Consider the following 26,855-nt stretch of genomic DNA (forward strand, 5'->3'; position numbering starts at 1 on the left):
ATTTCAAATTAAAACCATACTGAAGGAGTAATACATACACCCTAGAATGACTAAAATGAAAATGACTGACAACATCAAATGTTAACCAAGCTATGGAGCAACTGGAACTCATACACTGCTGCTAGGTGAGTGGACTGGTTTATCCAAACAGTCATGGAAACCTGTTTGTACCATCTACTAAAGTTAACATATATCCATCCTATATTTCATTAATTCTATTCCTATGTATGTAATCTAGAGAAATAAAAACACTTGTTTGAAAAGACTATATGAGAATGCTCATAGCATCGTTGTCCATTATATAATAGCTCAAGCCTAGAAACAACCCAAATACCCATCAACAGGAGTTTGGACAAATTATGGTATATTTATATAATGTAATATTATCCTATATAATAAAGGGGTAATATGCAAATTGACCTTAATGGCAGAACTACTGGGAATGACCAGTTGCTATGATGCACACTGGCCACCAGGGGGCAGATACTCAACACAGGAGCTGCCCTCTGGTGGTCAGTGTGCTTCCACAGGGGGAGCTCAGCTCAGCCACAGCCAGGCTGACAACTGAGAGTGCAGGGGTGGTGGCGAGAGCCTGTCCCGCCTCAGCAGCCCTAAGAATGTCCAACTGAAGGCTTAGGCCCGCTCCCCAGGATCAGTAAATAAGCTGGCAGGTGTACATCTCTCAAGGGGTACTGGACTGCGAGAGGGTGCAGGCCGGGCTGAGGGACTCCCCCCGCCACCCCCCACTCCTATGCACGAATTTTCGTGCACTGGGCCTCTAGTTTAGCAATAAAAAGGAATAAAACACTGGTATACTTAACATGGATAAAACTCAAACATAATGGATGAATGAAAGAAGGCAGACACAAATGAGTGCATGGCTGTAAGGTTCCATTTATATGAGATTTTAGAACAGGCAAAACTGTTCTCTGGCGAGAGGAGTCAGAGGAGTGGTTATGTCTGGGGGCCGGGTAACCAACATGAAGGGGCATAAGGGGACTTTTGGGTTATAATATAAGTGTACCCATATGTTAAAGTTCACTCAGCTAAAGACTAGATTTATCTGTTTTACTGTGTGTAAATTATATTTTAATAACACAAGGAAAAATTCCACTATAATGTGGGGGGTAAACTCAGTGCTTTCCTTCGCAGCACTTACCATGGTGCATGGCCGTGTACTTGCGTGTGCCACAGCCCTGGCAGAGCAGAGCCCGTGCCTGCCTTCTTCCTCCGTGTATCCCCGGTGCCTGGCACACAGCAGGCTCGTGGTCTGTACCGGTGAGGGCACAGATGAGCGTTGGGTTAAAACCACACTCTGTACATGGTGTTGCAGGAGGGCTGAGGAGGGAGCCTGTCCACTTCGGCCAGAGAGGGGATGCTTCACAGAGGAGGAGGGGACATTTGAGTCACACCCCGAAAGCTCTTGGGGGTTTTTCTCAGGCAGAGAAAAGGCAGAAGAGCACTCACGTGCAGAGGCCCGCGGACAGAAAGTGCAGCTTGTCGTGGTAGGAGCCTTGGCTGCTGGTGATGGGAGGAAGGATGGTAGAAAGGTAGGCAGAATGGCAGAACCTTATTTACTGACCTAAAGAGTTCGTTCTTGCCCAAACAGGTTTGGCTCAGTGGTAGAGCGTCGGTCTGCGGACTGAAAGGTCCCTGGTTCGATTCCAGTCAAGGGCATGTACGTTGATTGCGGGCACATCCCCTACCGGGGATGTGCAAGAGGCAGCTGGTCGATGTTTCTAGCTCTCTATCCCTCTGCAAGAGGCAGCTGGTCGATGTTTCTAGCTCTCTATCCCTCTCTCTTCCTCTCTGTAAAAAATCAATAAAAATATATTAAAAAAAAAAGAAAAAAAAAAAGAGTTCGTTCTTTAGTCTATGGGAGCCATTTTAAGGGAGGGCAGTCACAAAACTTGATCTGCGTTTGTAGAAAGATCTGGGTTTGCAGACTGGACCCCAGCGGAAGGGCTGGGAGTTCCTCGAGGATGTGAAAGGATGAAGCTCCTCAGCTTCTTGTGCGGAGAAGGCCATCACTGGAGCCTTCAGGTAAGAGTGGAGGGGTCAGCCATGCCGAGCCCTGGCCCTCTGGGCTGGTGAAGCAGCGCCACCTACTGGTGAGCCCTGCGCCTGGACTTCACAGGCCATCTGGTTCCTTTTGGTCCCGTAGAGGGACAGGCCGGAGCGCGGCCTCAAAACGAGGGACAGAAAGATGAGCTCTCCCTTTGGTTCAGGGGTCCAAGATCGGTACCTTGTGCAGATGAAGGAAGGAGCAGACACAAACTAGTATTACTAGGCTTTGCCAATTCTGCCTGCCTTTGGGTCCTAGTTCCACCACCCTGGGGAAAGTTATTTAACTTCTCTGCCTCAGTTTCCTCCTCTGTAAAGTAGGAAAAGTAATAGGATCCATCTTTTAGGGTTGCTATGAACAGTACCTGGTGCGCAGTGAGCACTCAATCAAAGCTCTTGCTATACTTACAAATATTAGTATTTTTATTGTCATCATCTTTCAAGGGACGGACTGAGGAATGCCTGGTGCATTTCGGAGGGCTCACAGGCTGCAGGCGAGGGGCGGTCTGTGACACGGGGGCCGTAGGGAAGCTGTGAGCTGGAGAAGGGCCTGCAGGTCAGGCTCTCCTGACCACAGTGGGGGCTGCCGAAGGGTATGGGCTGGGAGCGAGGAGGTCAGATCTGTGTTTTGCAAACCCAGCATCTGTGTACCCCTTTCTGCTCTCAGTGCCTCACACATATGCCCTCCCAGGGACCCCTAATCCACATTCTGGTTTCCATGGGTCCTCATCGTGCAGACCAGGAAGCGGGCTCAGGGAGGCTGAGGCACGTGTGCAAGTCCACGTTGTACACAAAGGGCAGAGCCCGAAGCCCGGCACTCCCTCTGTCCCATGGTGCTGAGGGCGTGGGAGGGGTCCTCTCGTGGCACCGGACGCACGGGGCAGGACATAAGCAGTAAGCGACGTGACCCTTTCCTGCCCTCTGTCTGCCCCAAGTGGCTTCTGAAGCTTTTCTGATCCCTCTCAGCCAGAGCAATAATGTTATTCCAGGAATGAACCGAAAAGCTGGCATCTTAATTTCTGTTTGCCACGTAATTCATTTTGTACCCCTTTCCCCCCGACCGTTTTACTGAGGAATAGTTGATGTCATCACTGTATACATGTAAGGTGCACAGCCCGATAGCTCGATGAACATATATGATGAAATGCTTACCACAATAACACTGGCATCTCTTACCTAAATGAAAGCATCTCCCCTCTCCCAGCTGGGGCTGCTTCAAGCTGGGAGGTCTGCAGCAGGAAGGGGTGTGAGAGTGTGAGCCTGTGAGTGTTAGGTGTGTGAAAGCGTGTGTGTGTGTGTGTGTGTGTGTGTGTGTGTGTGTGAGAGAGTGTATGCATGTGACTGAATGTGTGAGTATGTGAGGTGTGAGTGAGCGTGTAAGTGAATAATGGGTGTATAAGTGTGGAAAGGTGTTTATTATATTCCTTGGACCCAGGCTCATTAACCCACCTATGTCCCACCAGGCCACCTGCTTTAAGAAGTAGTGACACTGGCCCTAACTGGTTTGGCTCAGTGGATAGAGCATCATCCTGCAGACTGAAGGGTCCCAGGTTCGATTCCGGTCAAGGGCATGTACCTTGGTTGCGGGCACATCCCCAGTAGGGGTGTGCAAGAGGCAGCTGATCGATATTTCTCTCTCATTGATGTTTCTAACTCTCTATGCCTCTCCCTTCCTCTCTGTAAAAGGTCAATAAAATATATATATATTTTAAGAGTGGTGACATTGTTTCTCTGCCACTTCTGTCCCCACTGGCCTATTCCAGTTGCTTCCTGGGTACGGGGGGTGAAGGGGAGCAGGGAAGGGGATCTAGAGTCCAAAGGCTGGGTTTACTCTCCAGCTCCCAGGGTGGGCACCGCTCTGTACAGACTTCTGGCTCCTCCTCTAAGGCCCCTGCCCCTGGCTGCACCTGCCACACCCTCCTTTGCTCTCCAGGGGAAAGCTGGTTTGCTGGAATGTTTACGAAACATGAGTGAAGATTTAAAAAAGAGAGAGAGAGAGAAATTAGTGTAACAGGATTTTTCGGATTTGGTGCAGTATTTCTGAAATTCAAGATGTGACTTGTATGTTTTCCCGTTATTGCATCTTGAGATGTCACGCCTGCTGCTACCAATTAATTCATAATTTCCCACTCACCGATTAAGTTGCTCGGTGTCAGCAAATTCAGATTTTGTGAAGTCAGTCATGGAGTCATGCCTTTGAGAGGGAGTTGTGCCAGCTTGATCAAGCAGCACTGTTATAATGTTGCCTGTAGAGTAAATAACAAGGCTGAATTGACCCCTGGCCCCCCCCCCTGTGAAATTTGGCCAAATATATTATATTCATTATTCTTGGAGTTTCACAAAATTCCAAAAATAAATGTGATTCAAAAGAAGTATCAAACTTACTTGTATGAAAAAAAAACACACGAAACGATAGGACTTTGTAATTTTATTATGGAGGCCACAGCAGTGTGTGGAGCATTTCATTGCTGCGGGAGTCCCACCCCTGGACTGCACATTTCATTGAAGCGCCGCTCATCCCCAGGCTGTGACTTTCTGGAAGGTGGAGACTCCATGCTATCCATCTGTGACTACGGTATAGCATGTAATTGGCACTAAAAAAGCATTCATTTGCCGAAACCGGTTTGGCTCAGTGGATAGAGCATTGGCCTGAGGACTGAAAGGTCCCGGGTTAGATTCTGGTCAAGGGCACGTACCTTGGTTGTGGGCACTTCTCCAGTGTAGGGTGTGCAAGAGGCAGCTGGTCGATGTTTCTCTCTCAACGACGTTTCTAACTCTCTATCCCTCTCAATAAAATATATTTAAAAAAAAGCATTCATTTGATGAGTCAACAAAAGGAAATAACGATTGGGGGAAAGGTTGGAGTTGAGCGACTTGCGGGTGGTTGGAAGTTGCACAGGTTCTAATGATATTTTTCTTTTCCTTTTTCATTATTTTGGTCATGTTCTTGCCTCAAACTGCCATAACAACATGTCACAGGCTGGGTGGCTTAAACAGCAGCCCTCTATTTTCTCAGGCAGCTGTCTTCTGTGTCCCCACATGGCCTTTTCTCAGTGTGTGTGTGTGTGTGTGGGGGGGCGGGTAAGGGGTTCAGCATGTGAATTCTGGGGACACAATTCAGTCCACAGCGGTCTGTGTGCAGGACAGTTTCCCACTGTCGGTGGCCGCACCTGGAGACTTTCAGGGAGGCAGAACTGAAGCACACTTGGCACAGAGAGGGATAGTCACTTCCCCACCGTCACACAGCCAGTAGCACAGAGCTGGGGCCCCGGGATCCACTGGCTGGGTGACTCCCGGAGTCCTGGGCTGGGCTGGGCTGGGCTGGCTCTGAGGAGCGGGTCAGGGGGTGGGCAGTGGGTGCCCACACTGTCCTGACGCTGCCCTGTGTTAGTTACAGGACCCTGATCAGACCCACGTACAGAGTGTCCTACCGAACAGTGACCGCGCTGGAGTGGAAGTGCTGCCCTGGCTTCACCGGGAGCAACTGTGACGAAGGTGAGTGCGCGGGGCCCGGGGCGGGGCCCGGGGCGGGGGCCGGGCTGGGCCGGGCCGGGCTTCCATGTCCTGTGTGCTTCTCCCACCGCCCTCTCCTCTGAGCACATCTCTGTTCCTTCGCATTTTCCATTCCTTTCCCCAACGCCTTAGAACCAAATGTCTGAGGCTGCCCCCCTGCCCATGTGGGTGGGGGGTGGGGAGGGTGGAAATGGAGGAGACCCAGGGGAGGGGATTCGATTCACAGCCTGTTTCTTTCGTTCTGGCTCTGACCCACCCAGAAACCAGGGCAGGCAGAGCTGGAAGTTTGGGCTCTGAGCAAATGCAGGGGAGGGCCCCCAGCCTTGAAGCCAGGGCTGCTTGAGATGACGACAGCTAGACCTGGCAGGTGGCAGCAAAAGAAGGGCCTCGCCCTCCACCCCATGCCCTTCTGCCTGGCTGGTGCCCAGAGGGAGGATGGAGGATGGGGTCCGGAGCCTGGCCCTCCTTCCCCAGGTGGGCTCAGCCTGGCTCTGGAGCCCCATGGGGCCAGACAGCACACGCAGGTAAACAAGGACACTCTGACTAAACAGGTACTTCCCAGGGCTTGGAGATAACCTTCCAAGGGCCAAGTGCAAAAACCAGACAGACCTCTTTAGGTAAGGTTGTGTCTCGGGAAAGGGTAATCCTTGCAGACGGAACGGACAAAGCACAGAGGAGCGGGGAGGAGGCTTGCCTTTTTCAGAGAGCCTCGGGATCCGGGGCCACTTTCCCAGGTGGCCTGTGTGGCTGAGGGTTCCTGGGGGGTGCGAGGGCCTGGGCTGAATTGGGGACTGGCTCCTGAAAGCCTTTGGGAAGATTTGCATCCCCCAAAATGAAACAACTGCGCCAGAAGGCGACATGGAGGTGGAGTCTGTGATTTTGAGCGCAGTCCTGAGATGGCCGGGGGCAATTATTGCCATTCGTTCCCATGGCTGCCTCTCCGGGGAGCCTGCAGCTCAGAGGTGCTCTCCTCGGTGGGCTTTGCTTTGGTTCGGATGCGGTTCCCCAGGAGAAGGTGCTTCTCTCTCGCCGTGTCTAGTCTTCCTCCCAAGCACTCAGGTCTGTCTGTGACTCTGGAGTTGTGACTGCATAGAGTTAGGCAGCTCCGGCCTCCCAGGTGGCCTCTTTCTGGGCCTGCTTCCTCCCTTCTTCGTCTCTCCAGGCCCTCCTTCCTACCAGCCTCCTCCCCTTCCGCCCTGGCTGCTCCAGGTGCGCAGCCCAAAGGCGTGGAGATACTTCCCTTCATAGATATGCTTATGTACGGTCAACCCCTATTACTTGCACATTCTGTATCGGTGAACTGGCCTACAGGCTAAAGTTTATTTGCAAGCCCCAAATCAACACTAGCAGCATTTTTGTGGTTATTTGCAGATACGCACAGAGAGGCAAACATTTTGAGTTGCTCAACTTGCATGCTCCCAGCTGAGGTTGAAGAAGGTGAAAGTCTGTCTTCTTGTTTCGTCTCTCATGCTGCACACAGGTGTCCTTTTCACGGTCTGTTTAGTGCCATGTTTTTCACATTTTCATGCCTTTTTGGGGATATCCTGTTGTTTAAAAATTTTCCAAGCATAATGCTGTCTAGTGTTCTTAAGTGCAAAAGGCTATGAGGTACCTTAGGGAGAAAATGCATGTGATAAATAAGCTTTGTTCAGGCATTGGTTATATTACTGTTGGCTGTGAGTTCAATGTTAATTAGTCAATAGTGTATATGCAATAAGGGGTGTTTAAGTAGAAGTACACATAACACAAGGTTACGTATTGATCAGCTGAGGGAAACGTGGTTCTCGTAGGAACCTAACCTTGTATTTCCTCTAGGAACAATGGTTCAGCATTTCCCAGTCAGAGTTCCTGGTGCCTTTATAGGACACTAGAGGCCTAGTGCACGAAATTTGTACATTGGAGGGGGGGTTTGCCCCTCAGCACAGCCTGCACCCTCTCTAATCTGGGACCCCTCGAGGGATGTCTGTGGTGGGATCTGGCCTAAATGGGCAATCAGATATCCCTCTCACAACCCCAGGACTGCTCGCTCCCAACCACTTACCTGCCTGCCTGATTGCCCCTAAGGGCTTCTGCCTGCCAGTCTGATCACCCCCTAGCCACTCCCCTGCCAGCCTGATCCATGCCTAACTGCTCCCCTGCCGGCCTGATTGCCCTCAGCTGCCCTTCCCTGCCGGCCTGGTCACCCCCAACTGCCCTCCTCTGCAGGCTTGGTTGTCCCCAACTTTCCTCCCTTGCAGTCGTGGTCCATCCGAATTGCCCTCTCCTGCTGACATTATTGCCCACAACTGCCCTCCCCTGGCGGCCGTCATGTGTCCACATGGGGACGGCCATCTTGTGTGTTGGAGTGATGGTCAATTTGCATATTACATCTTTATTATATAGGATACTAGAAATTACCATGAATTACAAGACCAACTGTATGTATGAATCTATAATTATATTTATCTATCTAGAAAGATTTATTCTTATTAGAAAAGCAAGTACATGTTCATGTAGAAAGAGTGAAAACACCCTTTTAAGTTAACCTCTCACTTAGGTGAATGTCTCCAGTCTATTTTTGTGCTGATAGGTCAGTTATAATCTATATGTTGTTTGATAACTTTCTTTTTCATAAAAATTGTCATGAACATCTCTCCTTGTCAATAGATAGTTTTCTATAGTATTATTTTTAGTGGCTGTGGTATTTGGGTACACTCTTTATTAAACCCTAGTACAAAGTATTTAAGTAGCTTCTAATTTTAAATTATTAATAACATTGCTGAAAAACATATTTTTAATCAAGTAAAATTTATATATACTGAAATGCATCAGTCCTGGGTGTACAGTTTGATGAGTTTTGATTAATAACTAAATATTCCATCACTTTCCAAAAAGTTTCCACCTCTAAGCAACCACTGTTCTAATTTCTATCATCAGAGATCCGGTTTACCTATTCTTAAACTTCATTTAAGTGAAATAATATGATTCCCTTTTATGCATGGTTTCTTTCACTTACCATACTTTTTGAGATGTGTTCATGTTGTTACCTGTGTATCAGGTTATTCATTTTTGTTACTGGGTATTGTTCCATTATATAAATAACCACAATTTTATTCATTCTCCTAGGGATAACCCTAACCCTAACCCTAACCCTAACCCTAAACCCTAACCCTAGTTTTTGGCTTTATGATTAAAGCTTCTGTGACTGCAAAGAGGTGTCCTTTCCACTGGGACCTATAGTTTTCTTTGTGGGAAAGTTTTTGATAACCAATTTGTTATTAAATGAATCTGATAACAGATTTCATAAATATAGGTCTATACGTGTTTTCTGTGTTTCATTTTAACAATTATTTATGCATTTTAAAGTCAACTTTATTGAGGTGAAATATACATATAACTTATTTTGTACATTGAATTTACTTACAGCAGTAGTATACAGTTCCGTAAGTTTTGGCCACATGAATATTTTTCTACATAATTCTATTCTCGCTCATATTCTGTCCACCACGTGTGCCTCAGCCTCCCTGAACTCTGCTTTCTCTTCAGCTCAGGGAGAGTGCTGTGTTCTCCTTGGCCCCCCGCTCCGTGCACTCTGGTCTGGAGGTGCCTCCAGGAATCACCTTGTTGGTTCTTCTTCTCTCAGGAATCATTGTTTCACAGTGTTCAATGTCTGTGAACATTTGTTCCATAAATTTTGTCCCATTTTTGAATTGTTTATGGTGAGAGGGCAAGCAAAGCACGAGTTAGTATGGTTGGAAACAGAAATTGAATATTTTCCTTTATTGGATTTTTAGTTATACTTTTCTGTATTACTTCTTAGTTGTTCTTTTAAGGATCATAGTCTGTTTCTTAACTTATCATAGTAAATAGAGTAACTATGGCACTATTCCATGTAAATTAGAAGAAACCATTAGTAATACAATTCCATTTATCCACCCCCATCATTCTTTGTGCTATTGTTGTCATATGTTTGAAATCTAAATGTGTTATAAAATTCAGAATTCAGTATTATAATTTGTGCATTAATCAGACAGATAATCTTTTTAAAAAGTGAAAGGAGGCCCTAACTGGTTTGGCTCTCAGTGAATAGAGCGTCGGCCTGCAGACTGAAGGGTCCCAGGTTCGATTCTGGTCAAGGGCATGCACCTTGGTTGCGGGCACATCCCCAATAAGGAGTGTGCAGGAGGCAGCTGATCAATGTTTCTTTCTCATCAATGTTTCTAACTCTCTATCTCTCTCCCTTCCTCTCTAAAGAATCAATAAAATATATTTTAAAAAAGTGAAAGGAGAAAAAATAGTTTTTTATTTATCTTATAGTCATCATTTTCAGTGATCTTTAATTTTTTTTTAAATCTCTGAGCTTCCATCTGGTATCCTTTCTCCTCAATCCCAAGAAGTTATTTCAGCATTTCTAATTAAAAAATATATATATTTTTTAACTTTTATGTATTTCAGAGAGGAAGGGACAGGGAGAGATAGCAACATGAAAGAGAATCATTGATCGGCTGCCTCCTGCACACCTCCTATTAAGAATCAAGCTGCTCTGCCCTTGACTGGAATTGAACCCGGGTCCTTTCAGTCTGCAGGCTTACACTGCATCCACTGAGCCAGGGCTCGGGCTTGAGCTAGGGCTATAGCTTTCAGTATTTTTTATAGTGCAGATCTGCACAAAGCAAATTCTCTTAACTAAAACTCTCTCTCTCTCTCTCTCTCTCTCTCTCTCTCTCTCTCTCTCTCTTTAATATTCACTTTGCCTTAATTTTAATCAGTTAATGAATTAAATTGTGGTAAAACACACAGGCATAAAATTGGCCATTTTAACCACTTTAAAGTGTATAATTCAGTGGTATTCACAATGTTGTGTAACCATCACCACTATCTAGTTCCAGAACTTATTTTTATCACTTCAAAGGGAAACTCTATACCTATTAAGCAGTCATTCCTCATTCTCCCTTCCCTTAGCCCTTGGCAACCACAAATCTGCCTTCTGTCTCTCTTGATTTGCCTATTCCAGATATTTCATATAAATAGAACCATACACTATGTGGCCTTTTGTGTCTGGCTTCTTTTACTTAGCATAATGTTTTAAAGCTTCATCCAAGTTGTGGCATATATCTGAATAATGAATAAAATTCTGTTATGTGGATATACCACACTTTGTTTTTTCATTTACCCATTGATGGACACTTGGGTTTTTTCCATATTTCAGCTATTGTGAATAGTGCTGTTATAAACATTCATATACAAGTTTTTGTTTGAACACCTGCTTTTGATTCTTTTTGATATATACTTAGGATTGGGGTTTCTGCATCATATGATAATTCTATGTTTAACTTGCTGAGGAACTGTAAAACTGTTTTCATAGTGGCTATACCATTTTACAGTGTATAAGAGTTCCCTTTTCTCCAGTCATCATCTCCAAAACGTTATTTTCCATTATGTTTTGAATAATATTTTCATTGAGTTCATAATTCTGAATTGATAATTTTTTTCTTTCAGTACTTGAAACAAATGGTTGATCCATTGTCATTTGGCATTTATTGTTTCTGGTGAAAAGTCTGCTGTACTCATATTGTTGTTTCCCCTCTATGAATGTGTTTCCTTGCCCACTCTGGTTATTTTCAAGTTGTTTTGTTTAGTTTTTTGTTTTTAAAATCATTGTCTTTCAGCAGTTTGACTGTGATGTTACCAGATGGGATTTTCATAATCTTGATTGGGATCCTTTGAGCAGTTGGGGACCCAACAGTCAATTTTTTTTTTTTTGTATTTGTTTTTACCAAATTAGAAAATTTTTGTTCATTGTTTTTTCATATAGTTTTCTGTCCTATTCTATTCTTTCTAGATCCCATTTGCCCACATGTTAGACTGCTTGATTTCGTCATTGAGGTTCTATTTTATTACACCTCTGTTGTTAAGATTAGATAATTTCTATTGATCTGTCTTCAAAGTTCATCAACTTTCTTCTGACACCTGTGATCTTCTGCCAAGCCTATCGAGTGAAATTTTCATTTCAGATATTGCACTTTTTATTTCTAAAATTTCCATTTTATTTTTTGTTTATGTTTCCATGATAAGACTTTCCCACCTATTAAATCATTATGACCATGATTTATTTAATATCCTAGAATGTATACATAATAGCAGCTTTTAAGTTCTTATTTCTATCTCCAACATTTAAGTCATCTTAGGATTTCTATGTATTGACACTTTTCTCTTCACTTGGGTTACAATTACTTATTTTCTTTCCTCCCTTCCTCCCTTCCTTCCTTCCTTCCTTCCTTCCTTTCCTTGTTAATAACTTTTGGTTATATACTGAACAATTTTGTATGTTGTAGAGGTTTTGTTTTTCTTGAAGAGCATAAATTTTTGATCTAGTAAGCAGTTAATGTACTGTAAGTTTATTAAGGCTTGTTTTTTATACTTTATTGGGGCGTGTATGTAAACCCCTTAGACCTGGGATATAGTTTTTGTTCTAAGGCATAGACTTTCTGTGGTTTCAAAGTCAGGCCTTTGGTGTTAACTACAGTTAACCTGCTAACTTGGAGAGACTCAGGCTCTAAATCATCTTCCTTCTGTTGGGCAGCAGCTTATATCTTTGCTCAGCTTTTGTATTGTTTTCTACGAGCTCTTTGGGACCTCGCTTACACATGTACATTTCGGGAGTCAGTCCATGATTTCAGGGGAGTTTGTATACAGAGTGTGGGGCTCTCTGCTCTGTGTGCTAGTCCCTTATTAGATTTCTTCTCTCCGTTTCCAGGTCCTCTGGCAGCCTTAAATCTAAACAACTGCAGCTTTTGACATGAGTTCTGACCACTCTGCACTGTCTGACCTGAAGTGTATCATCAGGGGAAAAGCCATGTAATGTAGAATTCACTCAGTGCTATTCCCTTTTTTCAACTATTGACTTCCCTTCAGTTTATGCTGGGTTTTTGTTGGTTTCTAGTGTCTTCAAATAGTTGTTTAAAATTTTAATCTAGAGTTTAGAATTTTTATCTAAAGAAGCTACTCCATCGTTACTGGAACTGGGACTTTGTGAATGGTTGTTTAAAAATTTAATCTAGAGTTTATAATTTTTATCTAAAGTAGAGTTCGTGTGATACAAGCTCCTCCATCATTATTGGAGCTGGAACGTTGTGAACATCTTTTTACCAAAGTCTCTCCCCACACCTTTAATAATTTACTTAGGACAAATCCCTGCAGAATTATTGAGTTAAGGCTTTTGAATCATATTGCCAGTGTAGTCCTTAGAAAGGTTGTGGTATGGACAGACTGAAAGGTTCTGGAGGGCAGAGAGTGTTGTCATCATCTGTTTCCCGTTGTGCCCCAAAGAGAGTTTGGCACTTAGTTAGGGTTCTGAGTTCCTAGTTACAGTTCAAGGCTGTTGACTCACTCTGCTTATGGAACATGATTTCCACCAGTGCCGATCAAAGAAATCAGCATTAAGCATGGTATACAGTACTATTACTTCACCACTAGATTTAATTTAAAAAGCAGTTCCTTAAGCCACCTTCTACCAGTAGATGTCCCTCCAGGTAGTTCAGTTGACTGCCAGCAGAGGTTACATCATCATTGTCATCAACATCATACCAGCATGCCATTATTTCTTACCTTTGAAATGGTACTTTATACTTTAGAAAGGGCTTTCAGTCACATAGTTCTACATTACCATGGTATAGATGGTGTTATAGGCTGAATGTGTGTTCCCTCCTGTCATTCATATGTTGAAACCTGTTCCCTGCAAAGCGATGATGTTTAAGAGGAGGAACCTTTGGAAGGAGTAGTTCATGAGAGTGGAGACTTTATAAATGGGATCAGTGCCTTTTAAAAAGAGAGCTCCTTTCCTTCTTCTGCCATGAGAGGACACATGAAGAAGACAGATACTTATGAACTAGAAACTTGGCCAAGGTCAACCAGCTGAGAAGTGGCCTATGCAGAATTAGAACCCAAGTCTTTGCTCCTGATTGAATGCTTTTTACTCTAAGCCACCTGACACCTTTGAGGTCTTGAGAAATCTGATCCAAGTTGTCCTAGCACAAGGGAAAGGTCAACTGGACGCTGGGCAGGCCCCTTCCTGCAGTACCTAAGATGGCCTGCTCCATAGTGTATTAGAGGCCAGACCTCATGTTGCCTTGGTGTTGTGGAGAAGATCTGCCACAGAGTTAGCAGGAGATGAAAAGTTTAGGTAGGATATTTCTTTTCTTTTCCTCCCTCCCTCCCTCCCTCCCTCCCTCCCTCCCTCCCTCCCTCCCTCCCTCCCTCCCTCCCTCCCTCCCTCTCTCTCTCTCTTTCTTTCTTTCTTTCTTTCTTTCTTTCTTTCTTTCTTTCTTTCTTTCTTTCTTTCTTTCTTTCCTTCTTTCTTTCTTTCTTTTCAATTGGAATCCTGGCCAAGACAGGAAATGAAGCCTCTGGGCCCCCATATAGGCAAGGGCAGGTCCAGGGTGAGGTGGCTTAACTGGTGCATCCAAGCCTTGAGCTGATTGATTTGAGTCCAAGATCATGCTGACATTTCACCCCTGGCTCGAGCTCTGTGTATGAGTGTGTTTGTGTTTTGAATGGCTGAGGGTTCAAAGCCAGAAGGAGTTCTCCTGGGAGGAGGCTGCAGCCTCCTGGCTAATCTGCAGAGCTCAGCATTTTAGGGAAATGATTCCCAGTGAATCTCACGATATTTCTGAGTCTTGCCTACTATGGCTATCATTAAAGCAAGCAGTGCCATTTATCCAAAGTAACTGAGTGCCTGGGAGATTCCAGTCACTGTGCTAGATGCTTGGGTCACATCGATGAAAAGGAGACCCTGGGAGCTCCCGTGTGTGTGTGTGTGTGTGTGTGTGTGTGTGTGTGTGTGTAGGGGCAGAGGAGTAAATAATCCTAATACTATGAAATAAGGGTGTTGCTAAAGGTATGTTTGAGGTGTTGTGGGACCCACAGAGGTAGGGACTTGAGGGGGGTCTTCATTCATCAATGCCTGCCCTCTGGATCCAGCTTAGCTCATTTTCTCAGGACTCCACTCCACCGGGCATCCCCTCTCTTCTATAGTTTCCATATATCTAACCCACTGGTTCCTTTCCATCAGCACATACACATCAAGCATCACTCATTTTTAAGAAGACAATGTTATTAATTTTGTGTTGCCTTTACGCCATGGCCCCATCTTGGGTTTCTTTTCTCAGACAAGTTTCTTGAAAGAACTGCCTACCATCCCCGATTCAACCTCTTTACTTCCCTGGTCTTCTCCAACCTCCGTCCCATTTACCACGCAGGGTCTTCTCACTGGCTGACCTCCATGGAGGTTATATCCTTGTCGTGTGTATTTCTGTTTCCTCAGCCACTGGCCAAGAGCTGGAATGTGGCGTGCTTCTTAAATGAATGAATGATTTTATGAGGTTCAGCTGGTGGATGCATGATAATCTTCATTTTATAGATGAGTAACTGAGGCTTAGATAAATATTAATATTACCATGTGAGGCCCTGCAGAGTCAATGGGGCAGGTGGAGGCCGAGTGACAGGATGAGAAGATGCCATTGTTGCTACTGCTGTCTGTCTGTCTGTCTGAGCTGAAGAGGACACTTCATAGGGCCTGACCACTCGGTCATTTTTAAACGTCTGCCTCCTTCCTGGCATCTCTGGTAAACTTTGGGCCCTAGACTGGTGGGGAGGATGAGCTGAGGGCCTTTCCATTTGGCATCTGCTCTTGTTCTCAGCTTCAGCAGACAGCATGGCCTTGCTGATGAGATTGTGGGCCCTTTGATACTTCATCCCAGCCTGGAGTGGTTCCAGCTGTTGGAATGGGTTTTGTTGTCAGACGAGCATCTTTCAGCACCTCCCATCACGCTGCGTGGGGCTGTAAATATCCACAGATGTCACCTGCCTTTTCTTTTTCTGGGAAGAGCTGTCATGGGGGCTGGTCCCTGTCGCAGGCACACAGCTTGGCTGCCGGGCTGTCTGCACACCCAGAGGGCTCTTGGCACTCCCCAGGGTGGCTTCTTCTCCCACAGGCATTTCACCGGGGGTGGCAGGGGCCAGAGTGATGCCGTGGGACATGATTGGTAAGCTCATGAATTTTCTGAGACTCTTCTGGGTTGAGATCACCCAGGGAAAACCTGGTCATTTCCCCGTTGGCCACAGGGACCCCGCGTCTCCATGGCAGAGGCTCCAAGGGTAAGACAAAGGCTCTCCTGTCACTCACTCCAACATGCTGAGGTCCTAGACAGTGAGGGAGATGAGATGTAGGAAAAGTCAGGCAGAGCCTGGGGAAGTCAGTCTCTCTTGTTCTAGTCAACCACTTCTTTGAGAGGTGAGTGAAAGCTAGTCTGGAGACAGGGAGTTAGACCCTGGACCTTGGAATGTTGCAATTGCTGTGTGTGTGGTGGGGAGGTAAGATGTGTGTGGGAGCGGGGTAGGGTGGGGGCTATGGATGGGAAAGGAGGAAGGGCCAGGCAAAGGGCAGCAAATGTGCATTCCACCTGTCTGAGTGGCTGGGGTCCCTCAATTTAGCGTCTGATGCTCTGGGGATAACATGTTTGTTTCTCCAAGTGGCCAGTTAAATTCCAGTAGGCTTCTCTTCAGAACACTCAGGAGGGGAGTAGGGACTTTAGAACATGGCCTGGATGTTGAGTGGAGAAGTAGGGGGTTACTTTAGGAAAATAGGAGAAAATATAAAGAAAGAGGTAGGTATACTATTCAGCAGACCAGGGAGTTGGTTTTCTTCCTCTTCCTCCTCCTTCCCATTTTGATCCTCTCTGCGGCCAAGGCCACACCCTGTGGCTCAAGGTCAACCTCTTTGGCTTTGAATGCTCAACCCATCGCACTACTGCAGGGAAGCATTTCCAGAACCCTGGCCCCTGAGGCTGGGGTCCTAGACAGTGAGCACATCTCACCTGCATTGTGGCCAGAAAAGAGGAAGGACCTTGACCAGTGTCATCAGCTTTAAAGCTCATCTGTCTATGCTGTCCCAGTGTGGACAGATCCATTGCTGGCACTCCACTGCAGCCCCATCCTTGGGGTCTATGGGGTTGAGTGTTTGGGGTCCGCCTATGCTTAGCAGAACCTTTGGCCTATTACGGTGGGTGGCAATGGGAGGGCCCCACCCAGGAAGCACATGTAACTTGACAACTCCATCTTCCAGCTATTTTTGCTTTTCCTCCTAGGGCCCCAACAGCAGCATTACCAACAGCTCCCTATACTCATGGGTTGATGCTCAACCACTAAGCCACACTGGCCGGGCTTCCTGCCTCTTTGAGTGCAAGGATAGGTAAAAATTGACAAGCAGAAGTGGGCTTATTAGGTAGTTTTTCTGTGTTAAAGACTTCTGCTATCCTGACCCCAAACTCAGTCTTTTCCAGAAAAGGGGAGGAGGTGGCTGGGAGTCCAGCCTTCCCCAAAGCTGTCTTCTTACATTTAATCCCAGTGTCAGGCAGAGAGGGCCCAGCTCTCAGGACTCGGGCTTGAGAACTTGCAGCGGAAAGCAGGCGGGAAGAGGGGTGGTGGAGCTGACATCTCCTGGAAATGCAGAACCAGCTGCCCTTGCAAAGTGCTGTGTGCCAGAGCTGGGTGAATCCGGGCTCCAGTGTAGACCGGAGCTGAGGGATGTCGGCCTGGAGTGGAGGACAATTGGCCTGGAATGGAGGGCAGTTGGCACAGTGCCTCACAGCAGGAGGTGGTGGGGATGCTGGGACCCTGCAGGGTGTCACCAAGCTCCCACTCCCGCCTCTGAAGGCTGTGTCTGTGGGCTCCGAGGAGGCACGGTGCAGCCCCGCAGGTTCTTTTTTGTGCGGGGTGGAGGAGCCGTCCTCCCTTAAGGAAGAACGGAGAGCCAACCTCTGGGCTGCCCTAGTGCCCCCTGGGAGAGCCTGACCCAATTTATCTTTATGCGATGACAGCACAGTTTGTATTCACATGTCCTCGGTGACAGGCTCTCTTCCAACCCACTTGTCTTAGCTTTGGCTGTTATAACAGAATACCAGAAACGGAGTGGCTTTAAAACCCCCCAGACACTTACGTTTTCACAGTTCTGGAAGCTGCACGTTGAAGATCAAGATAGGGGCAGGTTCAGGTTTTGGGAACGCTCTCTTCCCAGCTACCTTCTCACTGTGTCCTGGAGTGGTGGGGGTGGGTGCGGGGAGAGCACTCTCTGTGTCTCTTCTTAGAAGGACACATATTCCAGCATGGGGTCCCCCTCGTGGCCTCCTCTAAACCTCATTGCTCCTACAGACTCCATCTCCAAATACCAGGAGGTCAGGGCTTCATCATGAATTTTGGAGAAATGCACACCATTCAGTCCATAGCTCCTCTTTCCCCCTGAATCTTGAACAGCTGGGGCTGGGAGGTTGACTCTTGGCTAGCTGGCATCCCCTTTGCCCATGTGACCTGTCCTTGTTGTTCCAAGTTATACCCAGGGAACCTTCTGGTCCAGGCCAGTCACCCTCCGCTCCCGTTGGAAGCCTCTGCTCACCCAGGTTTACTGGGGGCCTGGCCTCTGGTTGCAGCCACTGCCTGCAGCCCTGAGCCCCCTGGGACTCCCGTGGTCTAAGCAGTCACTCTGGTGAGAATCTGGGTTTCAGCAGGCCCGCCCCCCCAATATGATCCTGCTTCAAACTCAGATCTACCCTTCACATAACCATCAGGGGGACATGGTAAGGGCAGATTGGACCTTGCTGCTACCCTGCGGAAAACGCCCCATCACTCCCCTTCCTCCACAGGAAGACATCCAGGCCCTTAGACACCCTGGCTTCGGCTCTGCATCTCCTCCTCTCACGCTTCTAGCTCCAGCAAAACCGAGCAGCTTCTAATAATTTAAACAAACACATCCGTCTGCCTCCTGCGTCTGTGCCTTTGCACGAGCTGTTCCCAGGTCACCAGAGCTCTTTCCCATGTTGCCTTCCTGTGGAACTTCTCTGCCGGCCCTTAACCCCTTGTGTGGCTGCCTCTTCCTTCCGTTAGCCTCCCCCATCCTGCCACTATGGGAGGGGTGGGAGCGTCCTCTGTGCTGCCTCTGCTCGCTGAGCATGCCCTCAGGGCAGGAGCACGTTGATGATGAGTCACTGAACCCCTGGTCAGGCCCCTCTCCCTCCACTAACTTGTGAGCTCCCGGATGACAGGCCACGAATCCTACTCCTCTGGGTCCTTGTGCTTTTGGTGTCATGTCCAAAAAAAATCATTGCCAGACTCAATGTCCTGAAGTTTTTCCCTGTGTTTTATTCTAAGAGTTTTCAAGTTTTAGTTCTTACGTTTAGGTCCTTAATCCATTTTGAGTTGCCTTTTGTATACGATGTTAGGTAAGAGTTCAACTTCCTTCTTTTGCATGTGGATATCTGGTTTTCACAACATCATTTGTTGAAAAAAGTTGTCCTTTCCTCTCATCAGTCTTTTTAATGAAAGATTTCAAACTACAGAGAAGTTAAAAGAACTATACAGTGAGCACCCCACCCCACAGCCACTGTCTGGATTTTACCATTTACCATTTCACTATATTTGTTTTGTGAGCTATATATCAACCTCTCAATCCCTTTCTCCATCCTATTTTTGGTGCATTTCAAAGTAAACTGCAGACATCAGCCCACCTCTTCCCAGGACTCTTTCACACACTTGTATCCAGCGGGGATTCAGCGCTGGGGGTCCTGGGCTTTCACCAACCTCAGGACCACCCTGTGAGGAAGACATAGGCCAACCTTTTCATCCCTGAGTCCTCTCCATCCAGCCAGCACTCTAACAGTGGGTGTGTGATGAATGAAGATAAAGTGACCCTGCTGGGAGGGGGTGACAGCTGTGACCTGAGCCCCACTCACTCACGGAACCCTAAATCCTGCACTCTCCACTCTACCACACTGCCCCTCTGTTTCTTCCTGCAAATAATTTACCCACTCACAACACATGTGAGTGGGAAATCCACCCTGCCATGTGGCCTCCCCGCCCCTTTGATTTGGAGATTTCCAGACACTCCCTGGAAATTAAGTCCGGAATCAGAGCTGTTGGCTTTTCTTCCCTAGAGAGGGAATTACTCATGTGCCTGGCTTGGTCTGCACCTGGGAGATTGCATACGCCCCATGACCATACTCACATTGCTGGGAGTTAAAGAGCTGAGGAGAGTGAAAGAGCTGAGCTGCCGGGCTGTGACGAGAGCCCTCGGGAGAGTCCTGCCCTCCTGGGCTCGGGCTCCTGGGTTCGCCCCAGGGAGGAAAAATGGCCTGAAGGGAGGGGAGAATCACTGCATATCCTTGAGTCAGCCTCTGGCTGTCCTTAGCTAGGGTGGCCCTTGGTAACTTAGGTCCGGCCATCAGCACATTCACTGCAATGGGGCTGGAGGTGGGGCAGGAAAGGCGCTTCCGTTGTCTCCCCAGTGAGAAAAGCACCAGCGAGAGTCAGAGGTCATTTGCACGTGATTTTTATGTTCCCGGCAGCGCCGAGGTGTGGTGGGAGGACTGGGGTTCATTTGGGTTAATAATTATAGGATCAAATTCATACTTCTTCCCTCACCCCAAAATCACAGGTAGTCCTTGACCTACCTCACCTTTTGGGATGGTTTGGAAGAGTTTTTGAAGTTCTGTATGAGGAAAAGCTCTGTAGAGTAACAGTGGATAACAGCAAATGTTACTTACTGTTACCCGTGACTCCAATTCTTAGTATAAAAGAAATAAATAGCATAGAGTCTTTTAATAGTGGAGTTTAAGTAAATGCTGTTCATCAAGTTGTAATGGGCAGTTGAAATCCATTTGTAATGTTTTTGTCATTTGAGACCGTTTGGACTTTACCAGACCCTGGTGTTCAGGTAAGGAGCTGGCAGTGGCCACCTGCAGCTTGGAGAATACTGATTTCCGTGTTCTCGCTGTGGGGCTGGAGGCTTAGCTGCTGCTGAGGAGGCGCCTCATGGTCCCCGGCTTGCAGGCCTTCCTGGGGAGCAGATTAAACCCAGAGACCGCCAGGCCCTTCACCTCTGGAATGAGAACCTCTGGGATGGGTGTAGGCATCTGTGTGTTTATCAGCCCCCACAGGTAGGGGTCTCTTGTGTGGGCGGTTTGGGTCAGTGATGTGGGACCCAGTCGTGGGTCTGAGAAACGCTCCCTTAGCCCAGCCCTGTGGGCCAGGCTGGCCTCTCTGGGGCCCCTGATACATTAGCTCTGAAAAGAAAGCCCTCAGGCATGCTGCTGTCTTAACTCAGAGAGAAAAAAAGCCGCCCCACTTTCTGCCCGTGTATTAGTCATTGTTCTCCAGAGGAGCAGAATCAATATACGTTACGTAGAGATAGAGAAAGAGATTTACTGAGTGTTGGGCTCACACAGTTTTGGAGGCTGAGAAGTGCCACCGTCTGTGTATGCAGCTGGAGGCCAGGACGCCAGTGCGGCAGCTCCACCCAAACTGGAACATCCAAGAACCAGGAGGGAACACTGGTCCCTGAGGGCAGGAGAAGATGGATTTCAGTCCCATCAGGGAGCAACCCTCCTCCACTTTCTTTTTCGTTCAGGCCCTCAAAGGTTTGGGTGATGTTCGCCGGCATTGGGAAGGTGACTCTTACTCAGGCCACCAATCCAAATCTTCCAGAAACACCCTCTCAGACACACCCGGAAGTAATGTCTTCCCAGCTCTCTGGGCATCCCTGAGCCCAGCCAAGCTGACATGTAAAATTAACCATCACAGCCTCGGAGGAAGGCCCCCACTCCTACTCACTGTGGCCCAAGAAGGCCAAGGCAGCCCATGGGACCAAAGACATGTGAATCAAGAAAGAGGGGGTGGGGGCTGTGGGTGGGCCAGAGAGCTGTCCCAGGCAGGGTTCCCAGAGACACAGACTCTGGGAAGGAGACTGGGCAGGACATTTATTGGCAGGTGCTCTGAGGATCCACACCTGCATTGGGAAGGGAAGCAGGATGGTGGAGCAGCCGCAGCCTGCCCTCGGGGAGCTCTGACTTGGAAGGGCCCTTGAGAACTGCCCTGAGCTGGGGGTCCAAGTGGTTGGGCCTTTATACTTTCACGTTGATCGGTGATTGGATGTGGACATCTGTCTTCTGGTGAGGCGACTCCTGAAGGGGCTGAGCAAATGACCTGTCAGCCTACAACCTTGACCTTCAGCTTTCACACTCTAACGCAGGCCACACCCTGCTGCTTCACCGGGTGCGGTGCAGACAGACGCAGCACCCTCCCCATTGCCCCCCAGGGTGCCAAGGGGAAGGATCGGGACATGCGAATGAGAGTTTCAGCTAAAGCACAGAGGCAGTTCATTCTTGCAATTCAAAGTGAAATAGCAAAAAAGTCAGGAAGGGCCTTTTGGAAACGTCAGAGCTGTGGGCTCTCACCCCGCCCCATGCTCCCTTCCCCATGAGTTATGAGAGACTAGACTACATGTTCCCGCCACCTCCTGTAGCACTGCCCACCTGCTGGCCTGTCTGCCTCCCACTTGGACACTCGGAAGCGGGGCTGACAGCAGCTGGGATAGGAGGTCAGGACCTATTGGCCTGCAAAGAGGCCTGCACCTGGGCTGGGAGGGCAGAGGGGCTCAGAGTCTCTTGCGGACCAGAGGTGATTGCAACTGAGCGCGCCAGAGCAGGTGCTCCCACAGCCTCCTCTCCTCTTGCCCTGGGAGCGTCTCTCGGGCAGAAGTTTCTACCCGCAGAGAGCCGAGCCTGCAGATGGCACGCAGTGCCTATTCTGAGGGGGGGCGGTGTTTCAGAGGGGGTTCAGCCTGAGGAACCTCTTGTCCATGAATTCTGCTGCTTTTCCAGCCCCAATCTCCCGGGCAGGTGGCGGAGGGATAGCTGAGTTCCTACCCCAACCTTCGACAGCCAAGGTGACGTCTCAACACTGACAGTGGGATTTAGGCAGGGGCTGGATGGCCTGGGGCTGTGGTCGGCAAACTGCGGCTCGCAGCCACGTGAGGCTCTTTGGCCCCTTGAGGGTGGCTCTTCCACAAAATACCATGGCCTGGGCGAGTCTATTTTGAAGAAGTGGTGTTAGGAGAAGTTTAAGTTTAAAAAATTTGGCTCTCAAGAGAAATTTCAAACATTGTACTGTTGATATCTGGCTCTGTGGACTAATGAGTTTGCCGACCACCAGGCTGGGGAGTCTGCTGTGGTCCCCGGGTTCTTCCCCGGAGAGAGGCTGCTTCCTTTGTGTCCCACAGCCCGGCCTCGTGTCTGCATCGGGCCCTGCTTTGTATGTGTTGTCCCCCATCACATAGTGCTCTGCCTCTCTCTTGCTGAACGGACTCAGTTTCCCCAATCCTTTCTCAGATCAGACAGACCACCACGGCCTCCATCCCGGTCGCTCTGCCCGGCTCTCCTTCCTCTGAGCTGTGTGGTTGATGAACTGTGCCTTTCCCACTCCATGTAAACGCTGTTCCAGCGTGAGGTCCATGGGAGCTCAGAACATTCTCTCTGCACCATGTTAACAGCGTCATGGCCCCTGGGCCCTGGCTGGGGGTGCGTTCCAGCTTTCTGTTGGGCCAGCATTGACCCCCGTACACCCCTGTGCAGGGCATCCGGGGGTGTATAAGGCATCGACCCTTCCTATGTAGCCAGAAGCCATGGGCAGAGCGTGGCTTTATAAACAGCACAAACATCCCGGGAGCCCACACATGACCACATGGAGCAGGAGAAGGCGCCAGGCCAGCGGGCTCCGGGCCAGAGTGCCTGCGGCGCCACGGGGAGAGCGGCTGTCCCCGAGCTCCGGGGAAAGAAAGGCGGACTCCCTCCTCATGCCCATTGCCAGGGACTGGCTGCCTGCTCTGCTCCTGGTGGCTGCGTTTCCCATGGGGACCTGCGCTTGGCTAGTATATCCCTTACACCCGTGGTCAGCAAACTCATTCGTCAACAGAACCAATTATCAACAGTACAACGATTGAAATTTCTTTTGAGAGCCACATTTTTTAAACTTAAACTTCTTCTAATGCCACTTCTTCAAAATAGACTCGCCCAGGCCGTGGTATTTTGTGGAAGAGCCAGACTCAAGGGGCCAAAGAGCCGCATGTGGATCGAGAGCCACAGTTTGCTGACCACGGCCTTACACTCCCAGCAGTCTGTTCCTGCTGAGGGATTCTGTGCCCCTCACCCACCCGGAGAGTGGAAAGAGCCTGGCTTCAACCCAGACCAAGGGCTGCAGTGCTGGCTCCACACACTCGCTCAGTGGGCTAGTGACTTCCTCTCTCGGAACCTCAGTTTCCTCATCTGTAAAGTGGGCACAGTGATGCCTGTCTTGCAGAATTGTTCATTCTATTGTATATCCAAATGAGGTGATGTGGCACCAACTGTGGCGTATAGGAGGCCCACAATACATGCTTCTTTTACTATTATTATTCTCTCAGTTTGCCCAGTGCTAGGCACATTGGTATTCGAAATACATTTTGGTATCTTCCCCTTCAGAATACAGGTGCTTAGAACTGAAATGGATCTGAACATCTTTGTTGTGTGTGTGTGTGTGTGTGTGTGTGTGAGAGAGAGAGAGAGAGAGAGAGAGAGAGAGAGAGAGAGAGAGAGAGAGAGGAAAGTTTCAGTCTTTGCTTTTTGTAACGTGACCAGGCCTGAGGACAGCATGACTTTAGGCCCACAGATTCCCTGGGCACCAGTGACACTGAGCAGTGTGACAGGCGGAGTATCAGGAGGCCCTGGTCCTGCTGCCCCTGCTGGGAGCCCTGGGCTGAGGGGCAGGTGAGCGGCCTCACTGGCAGAGGTACTGTTAGGGCCTGGGGTCCAACCAAATTGCCCTCAAAGCAGCGGATGCTGTGAAGGGAACTTGGGAGGCAGCAGGTGGTGTGGACCGAGCTTGGGGTTCGAGGCCAGACGTCATGAATGTTTCTGGCCACCTGACCTTTGCCGGCCACCTACTGCCAGTTTCTTCTCCGGAAATGAATTCCTAGAAGCCATTATGCTGGGGAGGGGGGGTCCCTTGGAGGCCTGCGAGCCTGGGCTCGACGGCTCGGTGCTCCACTCGGAGGGGCTCCCGCGGCCACAGAGCAGGGCCCTCGTAACTATGACGCTGAGCTCTGGTTATTGTAAACTTCCCGCAGAACGCAGAGGGAGGCATACCTTACCATGATGTCATGTCTAGACACCCAGGTCAGGTATAAATTACGGAGACAAAGTAACATGTTCAGCGGTTAAACTGTAAAACTTTAACGAGAGAGCGCGCTCTGTGACTCGAACATGTGCTGGGGAAGACGGTGCTGGGCGGGAGCGGAGTGGGGCTCACTTCCCTTTCCACTTCCTCTCGGGCCATCTGCAGGCGCGGCCGGCCGGGGAGGCGCGGCCCGAGGGCTCTGCAGAGACTCCGGTCCCAGGTGGTGGCTTCCTCCCCGGCAGGAAGCGCTCAGCTGTTTTCTGTCCATCCGGCTGCCGGAGGTCAGCCCTGCTGCGCTGGGTGGATGTCCGGCAAGTCACGGCCTTGCGGGGCCTCGGTTTCCTTACCTATCAGATGGGGCGGGGGGGCCAGGGAGAGACTCTCCCGGCACAAATGTTTCCATCGCCCGCGCCTCTGTGACCTGCCAGAGAGAATCAGTAGACACGCATGTTGAGCAGGAGGAATGCCTCTCTGAGTTTAAGACCCACCTCCCGGGGCTGTGGGGATGAGAAATTTGGCGAGGCAGAGGAATGACTCCATAGGCCGTGAAGTGCCGTGCAGACCTGAGGGGGCCTGTCCTGGGAATCTGGGGTCTCCTCGGAAAGGGGCCGAGAACTATGCAGGTAGCCATTGAGGGGGGATGGCTGTGGGAAAGTGGACACGGCTGGGTGGGTGTTGTTGTTGTTGTTGTTGTTTTTCCTGACACCAAATGTGCCGCTCCAACATCAGTTCTCCAATTCTTTGACACCGAGTGGGTCTTCAGCACTTCAGTTCAGTTCTGACACTAACTACCCAGCGTTAGTGCAGACCCCACAAGGGAAGGGCTCAGTCCCACAAGACTGACTCCCCTCACCCTCCCACCCCCCCCTTTAGACACCAGCTGCAAATGAGCCCTCTAGGCAGCTGCACTTCTGTCACCCCGCTGGCTACAAATTCATGGGTTCCCCTTCAAGTTTGATAGTTCTTTAGAACTTCTCTCAGAACTCAGGGGACATGTTCTGAGAAATGTGCTGTTAGACGATGTTGTCATTATGCGAACATCATGGAGAGCACTCACACCCATCTAGGTGGTATAGCCTACTACACACCTCTATGGGACAGCCTATTGCTCCTACAAGACTGTACATAATGTCACTGTGCAGACAACAAAAGGTTAAATCAAGCACGAGAGAAAATGATGCAGTCAAGAGACAGTAAACACAGATGTAAGAGGCTCTGCCTGCACAAGACATACTGCTTTACAGCAAACTTTTTTTTTTTCCCCATAGGTAGAAAGAATACACTCTAAAATAGTGATAAAAAGCATAATATGGTAAATATTAACACTAGAGGCCTGGTGCATGAATTCATGCACTGGTAGGGGTCCCTCGGCCTGGCCGGCAATCGAGGCCCCCACCTGAAGCTATCTAGGGGTCCACCTAGAGTCACCTCATTAGCATAAACTCAGGTACATTGGAAAGTGGCTTGCTATGAATAACAAAAGATGCTCTTATCGTTTAGGACAGTGGTGGGCAAACTCATTAGTCAACAGAGCCAAATATCAACAGTACAATGATTGAAATTTCTTTTGAGAGCCAAAAACCGACTTCTGCGCATGGGCCACAGTTTCAATCGCACTGTACGTGTGCCCACACTGGTATTTTGTGAAAGAGCCACACTCCAGCGGCCAAAGAGCCACATGTGGCTGGCGAGCCGCAGTTTGCCGACCACTGGTTTAGGAGATTCTGAAGGTTTTAGGACCTGAGATTCTGCTGAGTGTGCTGAAGACTCTCCCTTCTTGGGGCCTTACGTCTGAGGCCTTGGCGTCTGGCAGTGGCAGTCCATGTTGCCAGCAGCCATGGGGCATAACACAGGGGCCTGTTCCCAGACATTTTATACCTCACAGCACGAGGGCTCTGCTCCAGTCGCACACATGGCTGAGGACATCAGAACATGTCAGCGGGGTGGCCGGTGCTGCGTGATGTCCATGCCTTTGCCCTGTAGGCGGACCCTTCAGTCCTGATGGCATTGGTGCTGAGGACATCCACCTCTGTGATCCTAGTGCAGGTGGACCTGGGTCGTGGGGAGCCGAGCCCGGGAAAACGCCCCCAGGAGACTGCAGAGCAGCTGGGATGAGGACAGCCCTTCTCTCAGCCAACACATTATGAAATGCCCACATGGTCTTAGAAACCCATAAACACCGGGGTCTGTGGTGCAAACTCACTTCTTCCAGCTGAGGTGTTGCAGGGACCCAGGGCCCTCTGGGGAGGAAGTGCATTTGGCCC

At 48.8% G+C, this 26,855-nt stretch overlaps 1 protein-coding gene across 1 annotated transcript in view; it reads left to right on the top strand.

Annotated features, from left to right (window-relative positions):
* Positions 1–26,855, top strand: part of COL26A1 (collagen type XXVI alpha 1 chain) — a 149,165-nt gene that overhangs the window by 56,006 nt on the left and 66,304 nt on the right. Inside the window, exon 3 of the mRNA XM_084881604.1 lies at positions 5,462–5,559. Within this exon, the coding sequence (XP_084737730.1) occupies positions 5,462–5,559 (98 nt within the window). The remainder of the gene's footprint in view (positions 1–5,461; positions 5,560–26,855) is intronic.

Source organism: Pipistrellus hanaki (genome assembly GCF_964339955.1).
Source record: "Pipistrellus hanaki genome assembly, chromosome: 4".
In the NCBI taxonomy this organism is placed as follows: domain Eukaryota; kingdom Metazoa; phylum Chordata; class Mammalia; order Chiroptera; family Vespertilionidae; genus Pipistrellus; species Pipistrellus hanaki.